Source organism: Erinaceus europaeus, chromosome 1 (genome assembly GCF_950295315.1).
Source record: "Erinaceus europaeus chromosome 1, mEriEur2.1, whole genome shotgun sequence".
In the NCBI taxonomy this organism is placed as follows: Eukaryota; Metazoa; Chordata; class Mammalia; order Eulipotyphla; family Erinaceidae; genus Erinaceus; species Erinaceus europaeus.
The window spans coordinates 73,975,612-73,993,775 of record NC_080162.1 but is presented as its reverse complement, the minus strand read 5'-3'; the positions used below and the strand labels follow the sequence as shown (position 1 = coordinate 73,993,775).

The 18,164-nt window shown below is 40.7% G+C and overlaps 1 protein-coding gene across 1 annotated transcript in view; it reads right to left on the bottom strand.

Moving 5' to 3' along the window:
- Positions 1–10,772: 10,772 nt before the first annotated feature.
- Positions 10,773–18,164, bottom strand: part of CSNK2A1 (casein kinase 2 alpha 1) — a 48,521-nt gene continuing 41,129 nt past the window's right edge. Inside the window, 5 exon segments of the mRNA XM_007523044.2 lie at positions 10,773–12,060; positions 12,062–12,132; positions 13,580–13,666; positions 14,622–14,770; positions 16,895–16,995. Of these exon segments, the coding sequence (XP_007523106.2) occupies positions 11,959–12,060; positions 12,062–12,132; positions 13,580–13,666; positions 14,622–14,770; positions 16,895–16,995 (510 nt within the window). The 3' untranslated portion in view covers positions 10,773–11,958.

Sequence of the window (18,164 nt, the reverse complement as noted above, 5' to 3'; positions counted from 1 at the left end):
AGCACTGCTTCACTGCTCCTCATGCAGGTGGGGACCAGGGCTTGAACCCATATCCTTGAATATGGCAAAGTGCCAGGGACCAGCCCCAGCAGGTTATTAGGGTTAGCCTGGAGGAGGAGGGGCATCAGCGAAGAATGAAGAATGAGAGATGAGTGAGTTGATGCTGAATCAAGCTCAAGCATACATCTCTGTCTTACTTAAGCAGAACTTTATTTTCATAGTCTCATAAGGCTTAGATCATTCAAACAAAAATCACCAATGTATTGATTATTAAAACAAAAATCACCAAGTAAGAACAGCACAGGTAGGGAACACCTCCTGCTTTGTGGAACATTTGCATTCCAGGAGCACTTTCTGCCCTAGAGATCACATCACCGTTCTGTGTCTTTTGTTTTTCCTGTACCTGTGTCATATTGATTAAGATTAATATTCTACCTTTTATGCCATTCTCTTGGCCCTATGCATCAGAAGACAATGGTTTATAGACAGTTCAAGCTTGTTATGTTTCTAGGGGCCTTAAACAAATTGAGCAGCCCACTTTTCACAAAATCTGTTCCATTGTTTGATCAAGGAGTTTAATTTGTTCTGTTCAAAGTTAAACGCTCTAGCTAGAATCCATCTTCTGTGTATGGTCACTATGTGACCTAGGTTCTTGTGTATTATTCCTGCATAAGGAGGTGGGAGGTGGGAGCATAGTGGTGGATGGTAGATTAAAAGGCCCATTGTATCTAGGCAGGTACCATAACTTTCCATTAACTATTTATGTTATATAAGGTGGCCCCTCCACTGTGGGAACCACCAATCTTTCTCTATATTTTAGGGGGAATATTAAAGGAAGTGGTGTTGATAAAAGGGAAAACATTTTTTCCTATTGGGGTCTCCTGAAAAATTCTGCATTACTGCTATTGCTTGTTCCATTATGATCAATCTTACAGAGTGCCCTGCAGGTTTTGTCATTATTTTTATCATTTGGTCAGGCTCTGAGCCTGGCCATAGATAAATATTATTAAGACCACACAGAGCTTAATCATGGCAATAGGCGAGATGGTTTCAGTTTGGCCTGGAGAGTCCGGCCATGCTGAACTTCCTGCGAAGCTGGTACCGTGTTAAGCAGCTCGCATGGCAGTGCCTGTGTCAGCAAAGTGTGTGCTCTACCGGGTGCACCACTACCCAGCCCCAAAGTAGTTTCCTAATTCCCTGTGATAGGTATCTGCATACCAATCCCACCCTCAACTTAAGTTTTCCTCCACCATCATACTCTGGGTTTTCCCCCCCCTTTTCTTTTTTTTTACCAGAGCATTGTTCAGCTGTGGCTTATGATGGTGACAAGGATTGAACCTGGGACTTTAGAGCCTCTGGCTTGAATCTTTTTGTTATCTCCCTGACCTAATATTTATTTATGAGAAAGAGAGGAGAGGGAGAGTCAACCAGAGCATCACTTTGGCATGAGATGCCAGGGATGGAAGTCAGTACTTCATGTTTGAGAGTTCAACACTTTTTCCCTTTTTACCTATATGTATACTATAAATACATAATTACACTAATACTTTCATTTTAGACTAGGAGTTAGCCAAAGATGGACTATCTGCAATCCAAAACCAATCTATGGCTTGATTTTGCTCGAGCTAAGAATGGGTCTTATAATTTGCTTCAGAATGAACTGAGGTCCATGTCCATGCTGTAATGCTGTTAAGTCCCCTCTTGACTAAAATGAAAAAAACAAAATTCTTTTTTTATATTTATTTATTCCCTTTTGTTGCCCTTATTTTTTATTGTTGTAGTTATTGTTGTCTTTGCTGTTGGATAGTACAGAGAGAAATGGAGAGAGGAGGTGAAGACAGAGGGGGAGAGAAAGATACCTGCAGACCTGTTTCACCGCTTGTAAAGCAACTCCCCTGTAGTTGGGGAGCCGGGGGCTTGAACCGGGATCCTTACAACGGTCCTTGCGCTTTGCGCCACCTGGGCTTAACCCGCTGAGCTACCACCTGACTCCCAGAAAAAAACAAAATTCTGTATCTTTAGAGAGAAGAGACAGACACCAATGTCCATTCATTGGAGTTCTGCTAGTGCTATCCATAGTGCTCTGGAGTGGCACCCGGGATGAAACCAGGGCTCCCGCACATGTAAGAGGTGTGCTCTACCTGCTCATATAACCCACAAAACCTAAAATACTTGCACCTTCACAGAATTTTGCTGACTTACTTTATTTATGGATTTATTTTTGTGAAAGAGATAATGAGAAGTGAACATGCATGTAGCATTACTTGTTGATTTTTAAATCTTTGGTTTTATTTATTCCCTACTATATAAAAAAAAATGAAGGTTAGGGGCCAGGTGATGGCACACCTGGTTAAGTGCTCATGCTACAGTACAAGGACCCACGTTCAAGCCCCTGGTCCCCATCTGCAGGGGGAAAGCTTCACAAGTGGTGAAGCAGGGCTGCAGGTGTTTGTCTCTCTCCATCTCTATCTCCTCCCCCCCTCAATTTCTCTCTCTGTCTCTATCCAAGAATAAATAAATATATGTAAGTTGAGTTGAGCAATCCAGGTGGCACGGTAGATAGTGTTGGATTCTTTTTTTATATTTATTTTCCTTTTGTTGCCCTTTTTTTTTATTGTTGTTGTAGTTATTATTCTTGTTGTTATTGATGTCATCGTTGTTAGACAGGAGAGAAATGGACAGAGGAGGGGAAGACAGAGAGGGGGAGAGAACAATAGACACCTGCAGACCTGCTTCACCGCCTGTGAAGCGACTCCCCTGCAGGTGGGGAGCCGGGGGCTCAAACTGGGATCCTTACTCCTGACCTTGCGCTTGACCTTGCACTTCGTGCCACGTGCACTTAACCCGCTGAGCTACTTCCCGACCCCCTAAGTGCTGAACTCTTAAGAGGTCCCAAGTTCGACTTCCGAAGGCGGGGCTACACCTGTCCTTAGCCAACTCTCAAAAAGCTCCTCCTCTGACCATTATTCCTTCTCAGAGTTCAAAACTTTCCTGAAACTTATTTTAACATTACTTTCCCAGAGGCAACTATAACTATTATTTTGCTTCTTCTAATCTTTCCCCTGGAAGTAGCCTTTTCAATTTATCAGAGCACTGCTTAGTTTTTGTTGTGAAATATCCCTCCCTGGGGACATTTAAACCCTAGCTTCCTAGTGTGGCCACTAAGGCTTCTATATGTTCTTTAACATGAACTCTGACATCTGAGAATTTCCATGTCTTTATTAAAATTGGTTATTTATTTGGATGTAAGTTATTTATTTTTACTAATGCACTGTGTAGTTCTGGCTTATAATGTTGTGGGGAATTGAACCTGGGACTTTGGAGCCTCAGGCATAAGTCGCTCCCATCCTGGATTTAAATTGTACTTGGAGAAGAAACCAATTTGACACAGCTTCATCTCCCATATTGACTGGCAACCTGATTTTTCCCCCTGAATGAAAAAAAAATTTTTTAATTGGGGGGGTCGTTAATGGTTTACAGTGCAGTCTCTGGCAAACACTAGAAGAAGTGCAGTCTCTGACACATAGGCACCTCTACTCTTCCCTTAATACACGTCTTGGAGACACATGTTCCCCCAATCTAGGGCTCCCTTCATTGTACATCAGGACCCCAATGTTTTTTCATTTCATTCATCCCTTTCTCTTCTTCTCTAGTCCTTTGCTTTGGTGTAATACATTACATGAAGTTTTATTTTTACAGTTGAAACATACACACACATACACACACACACACACACAGATTGCTTCCTGCTTTTTTGACAACATAGCAAACATGACTTTCTTTTAAATGTATTTATTCCCTTTTGTTGCCCTTGTTGTTTTATTGTTGTAGTTATTATTGTTGTTGTTATTGATGTCATCATTGTTGGATAGGACAGAGAGAAATGGAGAGAGGAGGGGAAGACAGAGGGGGAGAGAAAGATAGATACCTACAGACCTGCTTCACCGCCTGTGAAGTGACTCCCCTGCAGGTGGGGAGCCCGGGGCTCAAACCGGGATCCTTACAATGGTCCTTGCACTTTGTGCCAACTGCACTTAACGTGCTGCGCTACCACCCAACTCCCACATGACTTCAACTATGTAAATCTCTAGTTTTAGCGCAGGCCCAGGCCATGGACACTAAACTTCTTAGGAACTGGGGGCTTTAACCTAGGTCCTTGGGCACTGTTCTTCTAGCGTTTGCCCTTCTTCCGTAGCCAGTCAACAGCGTCAGGTTGAGCCTGATGTAAAGTTTTGAGACCTCCTTTGAATCTGGAGAGGTGGCAGTCATTGACTATGTGGCACTGTAATATCCATACTCTACAGGGCATGCCACTGCCCACCCCAGACGCTAAGCATTTTTGTTAAATGGCATCTTACAGAAACAAATTCTGAAAAGAGAAGTCAAGGTGAATGTACTAGGAATATAGGACTGAGTCTAGCTGGAAGAGCGGGGAACAGAATGAGGTAAATAAACATTAGAGAGCAGTGAGAGAAGTTTACCATGGAGTTCCTGTAACTGTTCAATATAGAGAAATAAGGTTCTTTTTTCATAGAAAAGTCTACAACTGTCTGTCTATAGCCAACACTCTGATTCATAGGATAGAACTGGGAAATTACCAGCTGCCACAGTATTTTTTTTTCTCTTTAGAGGAGCAAAAAAACCTATCAAAGTAGGTGAAGCAAGAATGAATTTGACCCCTCCGGAACTTCATCCCCTAAACTTCCATATGGTGCTATCTGCTGATAAGCTTCTTCAAGTGTGGCCTGGTGATTATGAATACAGACAGCTAGATCAAATTTAGTTTTTTAATTTCAGAGCAAAAATATTTGGCTTTCAGCAATGAAACTACAACTGACTAGCACTTTTTGTACATTTATTATCCAACAGGAACAAACTCTACAAAATAAATGTTAACATCCTGATTTTATTTTAGAATATCATTTACTTTTTAATTTTTAAAAATTTCTTTATTGGGGGATTAATGTTTTAATTTGATAGTAAATATAATAGTTTGCACATGCATAACATTTCTCAGTTTTCTACATAACAATACAACTCCCTCTGTCATCCTTTTTGGACCTACCTATACTCTCCCCTCCACCCACCCCAGAGTTTTTTACTCTGGTGCAATAAACCAACTCCAGGTTCTACGTGTGTTTTCTCTGCTGATTTTGTTTTTCGACTTCTGCCTGTGAATGAGATCACCCCATATCTATCCTTCTGTTTCTGATTTATTTCACTTAACATGATTTCTTCAAGCTCCATCCAAGATGGGCTGAAAACCGTGGTCACCATTTTTAATAGCCAAGTAGTATTCCATTGTGTATATACACAACAACTTGCTCAGCCACTCATCTGTTTTTGGACACCTGGATTGCTCCCAGTTTTTGGCTATTATAAATTGTTCTAAGAAATGGGTGTGTTGGGTTACTTAGGATATATCCCCAGGAGAGGAATTGCAGGATCATAGGGTAGGTCTATTTCTAGCCTTTTGAGAGTTCTCCAGACTGCTCTCCACAGCGGTTGGGCCAATTTACATTCCCACTAGCAGTGCAGGAGGGTTTCTTTGTCCCCACAACCTCAGCAGCATTTGTTGCTGTTACATTTTCTGATGTATGACATTCTCACAGGAGTGAAGTGGTATCTTGTTGTTGTCTTTATTTGCATTTCTCTGACAATCAAAGACTTGGAGCATTTTTTCATGTGTTTCTCAGCCTTTTGGATCTCTTCTGTGGCGAATATTCTGTCCATCTCCTCCCCCCATTTTTGGGTGGGGTTGTTTTCCTGTTGTTGAGTTTGGCAAGCTCTTTATATATTTTGGTTATTAAACTCTTGTCTGATGTATGGCAGGTAAAAATCTCCCATTCTGTGAGGGGTCTCTTTGTTTGGGTGTTGGTTTCTTTTGCTGTGCAGAAGCTTTTTAATTTGATGTAGTCCCATAGGTTTATATTTGGCTTAGACTTCTTTGTAATTGGATTTGCTTTATTGAGGATGTCTTTAAAATCTATGCAGAAAAGTGTTCTGCCAATATTTCCCTCTAAGTATCTGGTAGTTTCTGGTCTAACATCCAAGTCTTTGATCGATTTGGAATTTACTTTTGTATTTGGTGAAATATAGTGGTTCAGTTTCATTCTTCTGCATGTTTCAACCCATTTTTCCCAACACCATTTGTTGAAGAGATTCCCCTTTCCCCATTTAATAGTCTGGGCCCCTTTGTCAAAGATTAGCTGTTCAGAGGTGTGGGGGCTTAATTCTGGGCTCTCAATTCTATTCCACTGGTCAGTGTGTCTATTAATGTTCCATTACCAAGCAGTTTTGATGACAATGGCCCTATAATACAATTTGAGATCTTGATGCCTCCAGTTCTGTCCTTTCTTCTCAAGGTTGTTTTGACAATTCTAGGTCTTTTCTGGTTCCAGATAAACATTTGTAGCATTTGTTCTGTTCTCCTAAAAAATGTGGTTGGGATCTTGATGGGGATAGCATTAAATCCGTAGATGGCTCAGGGTATATTCATTTTGATGATGTTATTCTTCCAACCCATGAACATGGAATATCTTTCCACTTCTTTGTGTCTTTTTCAGTTTCCTTGAGTAGTGACTCATAATTATCAGTATACAAGTCTTTCACTTTTTTAAAAAAAAATTGTTTTATTCTCTTTTGTTGCCTTTGTTTTATTGTTGTAGTTATTAATGTCATTGTTGGATAGGACAGAGAGAAATGAAGAGAGGAGGGGAAGACAGAGAGGGGTAGAGACAGATATATACCTGCAGACCTGCTTCACCGCCTGTGAAGCGACTCCTCTGTAGGTGGGAAGCCGGGGGCTCAAACCAGGATCCTTATGCTGGTACTTGTACTTTGCGCCGCCTGCACTTAACCCACTGCGCTACTGCCTTACTCCCATGTCTTTCACTTCTTTGGTTAGGTTTATTCCTACATATTTTATTGTTTTTTTAAAAAATATTTTTATTTATCAATGAGAGGGATAGGAAGAGAGAAAGAACCAGACATCACTCTGGTACACGTGCTGCTGGGGATTGAACTCAGAACCTCATGCTTGAGAGTCCAATGCTTTATCCACTGCACCACCTCCTGGACCACAGATACTTGTTTTTGTTGCTATAGTAAAAGGAATTGATTTCTGGATTTCATCTTCTTCTTAGTGTTTGCATAGAGGAAGGCCACTGACTTTTGAATGTTAATTAAAAAAATTTATTTATTCCCTTTTGCTGCCCTTGTTGTTTTATTGTTGTCATCATTATTGGATAGGACAGAGAGGAATGGAGAGAGGAGGGGAAGACAGGGAGGGGGAGAGAAAGATAGACACCTGTAGACCTGCTTCACGACCTGCAGGTGGGGAGCCGGAGCCTCGAACTGGGATCCTTATGCTGGTCCATGTGCTTTCTGCAGTGTGCACTTAACCCGCTGTGCCACGCCCAGCTCCCTGGTCTAGGACTTTTATTCTTGGGAAGGTTTTGGTAACTGTTTTAATTTTGTTGGCTGTGATGGGCCTGTTCATGTTATCTACTTCCTCTTTACTTAGTTTTGGAAGTTGGTAGGTATCTAGGAAATCGTCCATTTCTTCCAGGTTCTCTAGCTTGGTGGCATATAGTTGTTCAGACGCCTCACATAATATGTTGAATTTCTGCAGTGTCTGTTGTGATATCTCCTCTTTCATTTATGATCCGATTTATTTAGGTCTCCCTTTTTTGAGTCTGGCTAAAGGTTTGTCGATTTTGTTCACTCTTTTGAAGAACCAGCATTTACTTTTGTTGATCTTTTGTATGGTTTTCGTATTTTCAATGTTACTGATTTCTGCCCTTCTGGTTGCTTTAGGGTTCCTTTGTTCTTCTTCTACTAGGTCTTTAAGATGTGCAATCAGGCTGTTTGTGCTTTTTCTTGTTTCCTATTTATTGGCTAGAGACAACCAGCAATTGAGAGGGGAGAGGTAGATGGAGAGATACCTGCAGCCCTGCTTTACCACTCTTGAGGCTTTCCCCCTGTAGGTGGGGGCCAGGGGCATGAACCTGGGTTCTTGCACACTGAAATGTGCTTAACCAGGTGTGCTGCCTAGGCCCCTCCCCACCCCACCCCCACTTTTAAAGAGTAAAACAGAGAGATCTCAGCAGTACTATACGATCCTTGAATGTCTCAAACAAACCCAGGGTCTCATATATAGTAAGGCCTATAGGCTCTACCAAATCAACTTACTCCTGGCTCTCCCTACTCTTCAGAAAAATGTGTGAGGTGAGGATGCAGTTATCCATTATATAAGGTCATCAAGGAGTTTACATGAAGGTAGGGAAAGAAAATAAACTTCTCTAGTATGCATGCTACCTATGACCAACCACTATCTGTAAAACTGGGGCACATAAGGGAGGGGAAATTACTAGCATAAGGTAGGCAAGGACTGCTGATTAAACTATTAAAACCCAATTCTAATTCAAAAAGAATCTGCTGGCAGGAATGGTGACAAATCTAGATGTTTCAAGAGTTAGATGGTTAATTCTATTTATAACCACATTGGGCAAAAGATGAAACATGATGAAATCTAAAGTATGCACTCATAGCATTAAAAAAACTATTGCACCTCTTTCATCAGCCCTTTTGATAACCTGCTAAATATTTTGCTTGACACACATTAGCACACCTTCATTTTAGGCCTCAAAACTTTGGCAAAATGTCTCCAAGAACATCTCTAAGGCTGACCTTCCACAGACTTACTGTCATTCAGAGAACACTGGTCTTTTCTGCTAATGAATAAGCAGTTCCATGATCTTTTTACACAAAGGTCCTGTGGAGGAAAAAGTCTGCCAGAATTCATACTGTGCTGTGAACTACTTGCAAATTTAGTCCCAGTCTAATCATCCAGATTCAGGGGAGTGGGGTAATTAGGCTTATCAAAGGAATAACAGGTGTCAGACTCGACATTTATTCTCATTCAATCCCAAAGTAGTAGTCGTCCCATTTTTATAAATGTGCTGAAACCAATCAAGAAGTTAAGTAACTTGTCAAGTAGCCAAGTATGTGACAAGGGCAGGAAGGAAAGCAGTTGTTAGGCAACAAACATCATGCTCTCTTCACTGTGCTTTAGTGTAAAAAAAACCCCCAGACTTCAGTGCTTCTTGGTGAATCTTGATCCACCCCACTTCACATCTCCACCAACCCAGTATTAAAATCCAAAGCACAAAAGAACTGAGCCATCTATAATACACGATGTCGGTTGGAGAGGCATATTGCTCAGGCTGCAGGGACATTTCATTTGTTTAAATGTTTTTATTTTAAAAAAGAAAATTAAAGACCTTCATGGCACAACTTCTTCCCAGCACAGTTTTTAGTTATACCAATTACAATACAATTACAACCAATAAATTGGGGGGGGGGAGGGAAAAATTCCGACTTCAAACTTAAAGGAAGGGGGGCACTTCAAAGGTAAAAAACAAAAAAACCCTTAAAATCCTTTCAGAGTAACTGCCAACACAAATGCCTTATACTGGCATCCCAATTTCCTGCCATCTAATCACTGCAGACACAGTGCTGAGAAATAAAGTGTCCCAAGTACAAGGTATACAGATGAGGTAATTTACAACACAGAAGTTGTTACTCTGTAAATCCTTGTCCCCTACCCACCCACCCACCCAATTGGGTCTTTTTTCCCATGCTTTTGCAGTGACTCCATAAATAGCTTTTTTTTTTTTTTTTTTTTGCTTATTTTAAAAGGCTCTTGGGTGGCATTTTAGAGTCCTCTGCATTCACCTCCAGCTCCTTGTAAGGTTTGATGTTTTAGGAGGTCCAGCTGTCTGCAGTTTTCCACATCAGCCTTATTCTATACACCTAGATTCTCTGACCTACAAGGGTGGGATGTGAAGTCTTGATTTACAACCCTCCTCCCCACTTCAAAAGAAATAGTCTTAAGTGTCCTGTTTAAGTCACAATCCAGTGCAAACATAATCACAAATTGCATCTCTGGCACATCTGGTGCTTTTAGCTTCTGCACAAATTCAACACGGAACCCTCACAGCATTCTAGGGCATAAAAGGGTCAAGAACAATAAATATCCACTGTAAGTGGCCACAAGAAAGAAAATCACCCTGCCACACAGAATGTTCTCCATATGGTTGAGAAGCATTATAAAAGGAGGCTTTAGCATTCTCTACAGATTATCATTATATTCACTAAAGCCACCACCTTGATTTCTAAAGCCAAGATGGGTTACAAAGTTAGGTAAGTTCATTAAATTCAACTCCTCAAACAATTATGTTTATGATGCCCAGGTGAGAAAGGCTTGTGAATTTACAAAGGTAGGAGGATAGGGAACTAAGACTTAGGCTTTAAAATATATTGGAAGAATTGTTCCTAGTTCCCATAAGCAGCTACTGTAATAAAGTAACAGGAGAAAATACAGAGCTGATGGTTTTGCTATTGTGCTTAAAAAACTAGGCTTCCTCAGTGAAGCACCTGATAAACTTAGGTGGTTGGATAACAGTGGAAAAATCCACTTCACACACACAAACACACAAAGACTGGCAACTTTTTCCATCCCCAATCCCTGCACTGCTGAGACACAAAATGAGTTTTATGGCAAAGGATCCTTAGTCCCCAGAGACGCTTTGGCTTGTGGTGCTTTTTTTAAGGCCTTTCTGCCTTGCCCGGTACCATGGGTTGAACAAGGGGTGTATAAAAATGGGGGCTTTGGGAAGCCTCCATGGTATAGGACTGGCAGGCCCCTCAGGTGTGAACGTGAGACACCCACCCAGCAAGACCTTTAAACAGGGAACTTAAATCTAACCTTGATAAATAAAACCAAACGTTTATTTACACCAAAGAATTCCAACACTGGATCTTTCACATATGAAGGACAAAGTATTGTATATATACACACAGCAAGGGGTGGCAGGGCTGTAACAAGAGTTTATCTTTTTCTCACAATTACAGATCTATCATTTCAGTTTCACTGGAGATAGTGGCTCTGGTTCTACCTCTCAGATACATGTACAAGGACATGGGGCAGGTCTTCTCACTGGATGACATGTACGGGAGGGGGGAGGCAGGAAGAAAAGAAAAAGCAAAAAGCTCAAATGAAACTCGGTGTGGCCACATTCTTCAATTAGTTGCTAGCATAAAACCTATACAGTTGTTTGCTTCTTTTGCAAAAGGAAGTAAGGTGTGTTCATTAACTTAAGTCAAAATGGTCAAGTCAAAGAAAACTGAAAAATGTTTTGCCTTCCCCCTTTTACTAGCAATAAGCATGTTGAGATGAAAGGAGAGAGGACCAAGGTAAAAAGCCTGGGAGGGAAGGTATTAACATTTTAAACTAAATGGAAACTAAAGTTGTGAGTTGGATTGAGGATTAGGTCATTAAGACATGATTCATATTATAGATAAGTTTTCAAGAATCTGTCTGCACTTTGGGTAGATTTTTCAGCATTTCAATTTAACCAAAACATAGTTCCACTAGATTCACCAGGGTAACTCCACTGAAGCACTTCTGAAGCAAAGTGATATAAGTGATAAGTCGTACACTGCTCTTACAGGTTGGGTCCTCCCTTCCTTCCCACCTCCTTTGAGAAGCTACATTTTTGTAATCTCTGGAGAAGAGCATGAGATGTAACCCCCGCCCCAAGTGTGGGATGGTGGGAGAGCAATGGAAAGCATGGGAAGAAATCTCCACCCAAATGCAGCAGCTGGGATTGAGGCTGGTTTATCTTTGTTCTTTAGAGATGACAAACTGAATTTGGAAGGGAAGAAAAAAAAAAAATCTGTCCATGAAATATTCCACCTGCAAGTTATTTTTCAGGGAATCCCCTGAGTTATGAAAAGTTCAAGTTAAAAAAAAAAAAGGAAGAAAAAAAAAAAAAAGAAAATCAGCCTATTGTAATTTTTTTTTTTATGACTGAACTACTATAAATCCACAAGCAACGGTTCGATACGGTGCTTCTGAAGTATTTCACCCCTCCCGGCCAAGCGCAAGCTGCATCAAGGAGAGAGTAGACTCTCCCACTTCTGCTCAGGCATCAGGAGACAGAAGGGGCCATTATTGTTGAGCGCCAGCGGCAGCTGGAACAGGCATCCCAAGGGGGTTGGCAGTAGCAATCACTGGTGAGCCTGCCAGAGGTCCAAGGGGTGAAGGGGTTGGCACTGAAGAAATCCCTGAAAGAAAATAGTTGACAGTGAGCCAGAAACCAACCATGGAAATCATAACCTTTAGTTTTTTTACAGTAGTGACATAAAAAAAATGATACAATAACTATTTTCACTGAAAGTCTCTCCTTAACTAGATTTCATTCATTCTTAATTGCCATCAGGATTATTGTTAGGGCTTGGTATGAATCCACTGCTCTTGGTGGCCATTTTTTCCTTTTTTTCTATTTTATTTGATAGGACAGAGAAACTGAGAGGGGAGGAGGAGACAGAGAAAGCTAAGACACCTGCAGGCCTGCTTCACTCCTTTGAAGCATCCCCCAGCAGGTAGGAAGCAGGGATGTGAATCTGAGTTCTTATGCACATGGTAATATGTTGTGCCATTGCCCACCCCCTCCTTAAAATTTCTTTTTATTAAATATAATTTAAACTTAATCCTCACAAAATAAAACAGCAAGTTCTATTAAATTTAGGAGGTAAGTAAAGAAATCCGAGCTTGGAGAATTTAAGCAGTTTGTCTAAGTATAAATCGACAAACTATGTTTGGATTCCCACCCAAGCCTAAGAGTAGGGCTATTCAACCAAATTCTGGTCTATAATCTGTGCTAGGTGTTCATGACTATTGAGCGTTTGAAATGGGTCTAGTTTAACTAAGAAACTAATTTATTTTATTTCAATTAAGTAGCTATATGATTAGTTACTATCACACTAAGAAGCAAAGAGCAAAGCTCTCATATACCATACTGCCTAAGTTAGCCATAACCTTTCAAAATTACAGTGGTTAGTTTTTAGCCTTACCTGTTTCTGTCCATAGAGAATAAGCTTCAAATCCAGAGACAGTAGGCACCCTTCCCCCCATTTTTCTATATGTGTGTACCCATGACAAAAGTTTAATGTATAAATTAGGCACAGTAATATAATAAACTATCAACAAATAAATAAGACTCTGAGCAGCATATGTATATACGCAAATCTATAAAGATATGGATATAAAACCCTATATGGGCAAATTTATATATTCTTGTTTATGACTGGTCTTAGACATGGTTCTGGCAGCTTGCCTCCTCTTATACTGTCACTGAGTGAATGAAATACTCATTATTTTATTTGGTCATATATTTCATCAAATGGATATCCATAATTTAGTACTCCCCACCCCCATAGGGTAGGTGAGGAGTTGAGGCTTGAACTGGGATTCTTACACCGGTCCTTGCACTTTGCGCCATGTGTGCTTAATCTGCTGTGCTACTGCCTAGCCCCGTTTTCAATTTTTTAGCCAAAGCACTGCTTAGCTCTAGCATATGGTGGTGCTGGAGACTGAACCTGAACTTTGAAGTCTCAGATATAAAAAATACTTATTTATGGTACAGAGAGAAACAGAGAGGGTGAAAGTGCTTTTGCATAACCATTATATTTCCCCTGCCCTTTTTTCCCTTTAATTTACCAATGAACTAACCTGACATCATGTTGGCGCTACTGACAGGTGTACTGGCCCCTGCCATGCTAGATGAACCCATTCGAGCCTGGTCCTTCACAACAGTATCTAGAAAAGAGACTAAAGGGTTAGGATCCATAATGTATAAAGGACTATGAATTAGTAGGGCTTTAAAGCGGTCACCCTCACTCTCTGAATTTTATTTACATATGGTATATGATTTGTATTCTCACAAGAATTTAAGGTAGCAAATGTCTTTATCATGAATTAGGCAAGTAACATACACTACTTTAGAATTCTCGCTCTCATCAAGCTGTAATAAAGATCAATTCTTAAACCAAAATGATAGGAAAATGAAGTTAATTTTATAGTAGAGTTATGTAAAATTAAATTAATTCTATTGTGTCATAAAGAGACAATAAAATGTAACCTGCCTAAGACAAGTAAATTGGTTTTATTCTAGTTCACAGGTCAGTTGCTCAAGCCTGGTGCCAAAATAGGCCAAAGCTATAGGATTATATAGGTTAGTGCTATGAATGCTGACTTCATGGTCCATTTCAATCTGCCTGTGAGTCTTCTTCAGGTAAAAGAGATTGAACTAGAATATAATCAAGTCACTACAAATCCAAGGAACAACTTCTACCTCACAAGGAACAGTCTAGTATTGAAATTACTATCAGCGAGGAAGAGGCACATTGAAGTGGCATTTCCACATGCTTTCACAAAGACAGCACAACTAGTTTTATACCCACAAATGTTGGGCTACATGTTTATACAGTAAGATTTTAAGCCTCCTTAGCTGGTATCATTCACATAGAAATATAGAAGTTTACTTAGAAACTATCAGAGTGATGTCTAGTTCTTTATCTTTCTCCTATCTTTCTCATTAATAAATAAATAAAAACTCATCATGGGTCACATAGTTTTGTAGTGAGCTAGAGATAGCTAAGGTTTTAACTCTGCTTTGTAAGATTCTTTCCCCTAAACTATATGGTTTCCCAGACTTCATGTAGTCTGCTAGGCTAGTTTGCACAAGCTCTGTGAACTACCCTGCTGGACTCACAGAAATAGGGGTGCTCCATAGCCTCTCTTGCAGTAAGCCGTGACTGGTGGTCATATCGAAGCAACTTATCTAGGAAATCCAAGGCTTCTGGGCTGACAAGGTGCTGGTTTTCACTGTGGACAAAGCGTTCCCATCGCTTACGGGAATGTCTATAGAGTCAAAAGAGTGGATCAGAAAAAAACCTAGCAGTAGAGAAGCCTAACAGATCATTCTTAACATTTTCATTAGCATCTACAAGCAATAGTCAATAACATATTCATCCCAAAAGAATAGTGTTATATCACTCAAGCCACTGGACAAAAAAAAAAACAAAAAAACAAAAAAAACAGCAACTAACTGGGGACTAGAAATAGTTGTGATGTAGAAAAGAGAAATCAAATCATAGTCTTTAACACTTTCATAAAACGTAACTCAGGTTACTTTACAGTAATGAATGCTATATTGGAAGGTTAGCTAGCTGGACAAATCAGGCTTGTCATCCTTACACTGCTAACATCTCTGCCACTTGGCCAGCAAAAACCTTTACATCAGGAAAGCCCTCCTCCTCCTAAGCGGTGAATCAATTAACATCTTGCCTAGACCTATTTTCAGAGACCTGCTGCCGCCTACTTTTTTGTCTCACAGCATGAATTACCTTTTTTTCTTTGTCTCTAGGGTTATTGCTATGACTTGGCGCAGGCACTGCGAATCCACAGCTCTTGGAGGCTATATTTTCTCCCCATTTTTGTTGCCCATGTTGCTGCTGTTATTATTATTGTTGTTATTAATGCTGTTGTTGGATAGGACAGAAAGAAATGGAGAGGAAGGGGAAGACAGAGAGGGGGAGAGAAAGGCAGACACCTGCAGACCTACTTCACCACCTGTGAAGTGACTCCCCTGCAGGTGGGGAGCCAGGGGCTTGAACCAGGATCCTTACAACAGTCATTGTGCTTGGCGCCACATGCGCTTAACCTGCTGCGCTACCGCCTGGCCTGACTCCCAGCATGAATTATCTTGATTTATTTCTCTTGGGGAGTGGGTGAAGGGTGTTATCATTTGGAGAAGTAAGCAAAGTTAAGAACTTAATTTTTTTATATAAACTAAGTGCAACCTTTTATTAGAATCTACATTTCAGTCACTTCATAGGAATCCTTTTTTTTTTCCTTTAGGGTTATCACCAGGGCTCAGTGCCGACAGTATGAATCTATTGCTCCTGGAGGCCTCCCCCCCACTCTGCATTTAAAAAAAAATATTTATTCCCTTGTTGTTTTACTGTTGTAGTTATTATTGTTGTTGTTATTGATGTCATCATTGTTGGACAGGACATAGAGAAATGGAGAGTAGGGTAAGACAGAAAGAAAGACACCTGCAGACCTGCTTCACCGCCTGTGAAACGACTCCCCTGTAGGTGGAGAGCCGGGGGCTCGAGCCAGGGTCCTTCTGCCAGTCCTTGCGCTTTGCACCACCTGCACTTAACCTGCTGCACTACCACCCGACTCCCTCCGTCTTTTTAATTGGATAAGACAGAGAAAAATTTAGGGTTGGGCAGTAACGTAGTGGGTTAAGCGCACATGGTGTGAGGCGCAAGGACCAATGTAAGGATTCTTACATTGGGGTAAGAATCTTACAATCTTACAATGTAAGGATTCTTACATTGGGGGTTCGAGCCCCCAGCTCCCTAGCGGCAGGGGGGTCACTTCACAAGCGGTGAAGCATGTGGTTTCCGCAGTGTAGTGGTCATCACATTAGCCTCACACACAAACGGTGAAGCAGGTCTGCAGGTGTCTGTCCTTCTCTCACTCACATTGTCATCCCCTCCCCTCTCGACTTCTCTCTGTCCTATCTAGTGGCAATGACATCAATAGCAACAACAACAAGGGCAACAAAATGGGAAAGGATGGCCTCTAGGAGCAGTGGATTCGGAGTATGCTGCAGGCACCGAGCCCCAGCAATAACCCTGGAGGCCCCCTCAAAAGAAAACAACAACAACAACAAAAAACAGAAATTGAGAGAGAGAAGGGGGAGCTAGAGAGGGGCGAGAAAGATAAAGACATCTGTAGGCCTGCTTCAATACTTATGAAGTGGACCCCCCGCAGGTGGGGAGCTGAGGGACTTCATAGCAATCCTAACTTTAACTACCACAGACAACACTAAAAATGAAGCTGGGAAAACTGTCATTCAGTCCAATTGTATACAAGTACTGTGGCAAAAAACACAGCTATTTGAGAAACCAAAATGCTAATCAACACCCAAAGTACGTACGGCACAGATGCCAAGATTCTGTTTTGACTTACCTGCCCAAGATATCATTGAAACGTGGATCTAATTCAATGTTGTATTTGTCAATATAATCATATAAATCTTCAGTCCCCAGAACTTTGGCTATCCTGACCAACTAGAATTGAAGATAAAAATCCACACCACATTACATAATTAAACAATTAACCATGACAAAATTAACAAAGGGATAGTCCTATCTACAAGTATGAAAGGTGTACCATAATTTATCTCAAATTTCTGTGCATATCAAGAATTGGCTTACATACAAAATTCCTTTAATGAGCATCTCAATGAATGTATCAGAAAGGAACAGTAAACCTTGCTTTGTAACCCATCTCCCCCACCCAAGAGACAGAGATGCAGAGAGTGAAAGAGATTAGAGCCCTAAAGCTTCCTTTAATACAGTGGGGGTTGGGCTCAAGCCTGGGTTGTGCACATAGTAAAGCAGCAAGGCTACCCAAGTTAGCTATCGTCCACCACTGCTTTCTCTTAAAATGTTTTCCTGGTGAAGTTTTATTTATTACCCTCACAACCCAGGTATCACTTCATTCAGGTGCTCCTATACATTTAAAAAAATTTACTTATTTACTTATTAGAGAGACAGGAGGGACAGATAAAGAGATAGAGGGAGAGAAAGAAGGAGGGAGGGAAAGAGAGAGAGAGGAGGAAGAATCAAAGGATCACTTTGGTATATGTGATGCTGGGGACTGAACCTCATGCTTGCTTTATCCAGTGTAACCTCCTGGGCCCCTGGATGCTCCTATACTTACAACTACTTTTTTTCTACCCTGACGTTTCAGATTATAACTATTTCCTTATGCATTTGAATTTCTTATCAGATAGACAGTGATCTGCTTGGTAAGAGAATTAAAGTATTCCCCCACTACATTTCTTAATCTTGCATGGTGTCTGATGGAGAGCTGCTGATTTAAACTGAAGCCAGCTGGTATTCTTTGACTCACATTAAAAGTGATCATTGTGCTCAAAGCAGTAATACCTTTCTCTAGGTCCTAGAATCATTCCAAGGTTGTTCTGCATGAAATGTCCTCTTGATCTTCAAGGGGAAGTGGGGCTAGTATAATAAAACACCATCTATATTTCTACTGACACATATCAACTCAATACAAAAGGGTCACAGAAATATGACATATAAGGCAACCTGTTAGGGAATACAAACCCAGTGGTTTTTTTTGTTTTAATTATCAGAGCACTGCTCAGCTCTGGCTTATAGGGTGGAGAAATCAAACCAGGGACATCAGAACTTTAGGTATAAAAATCTTTTGC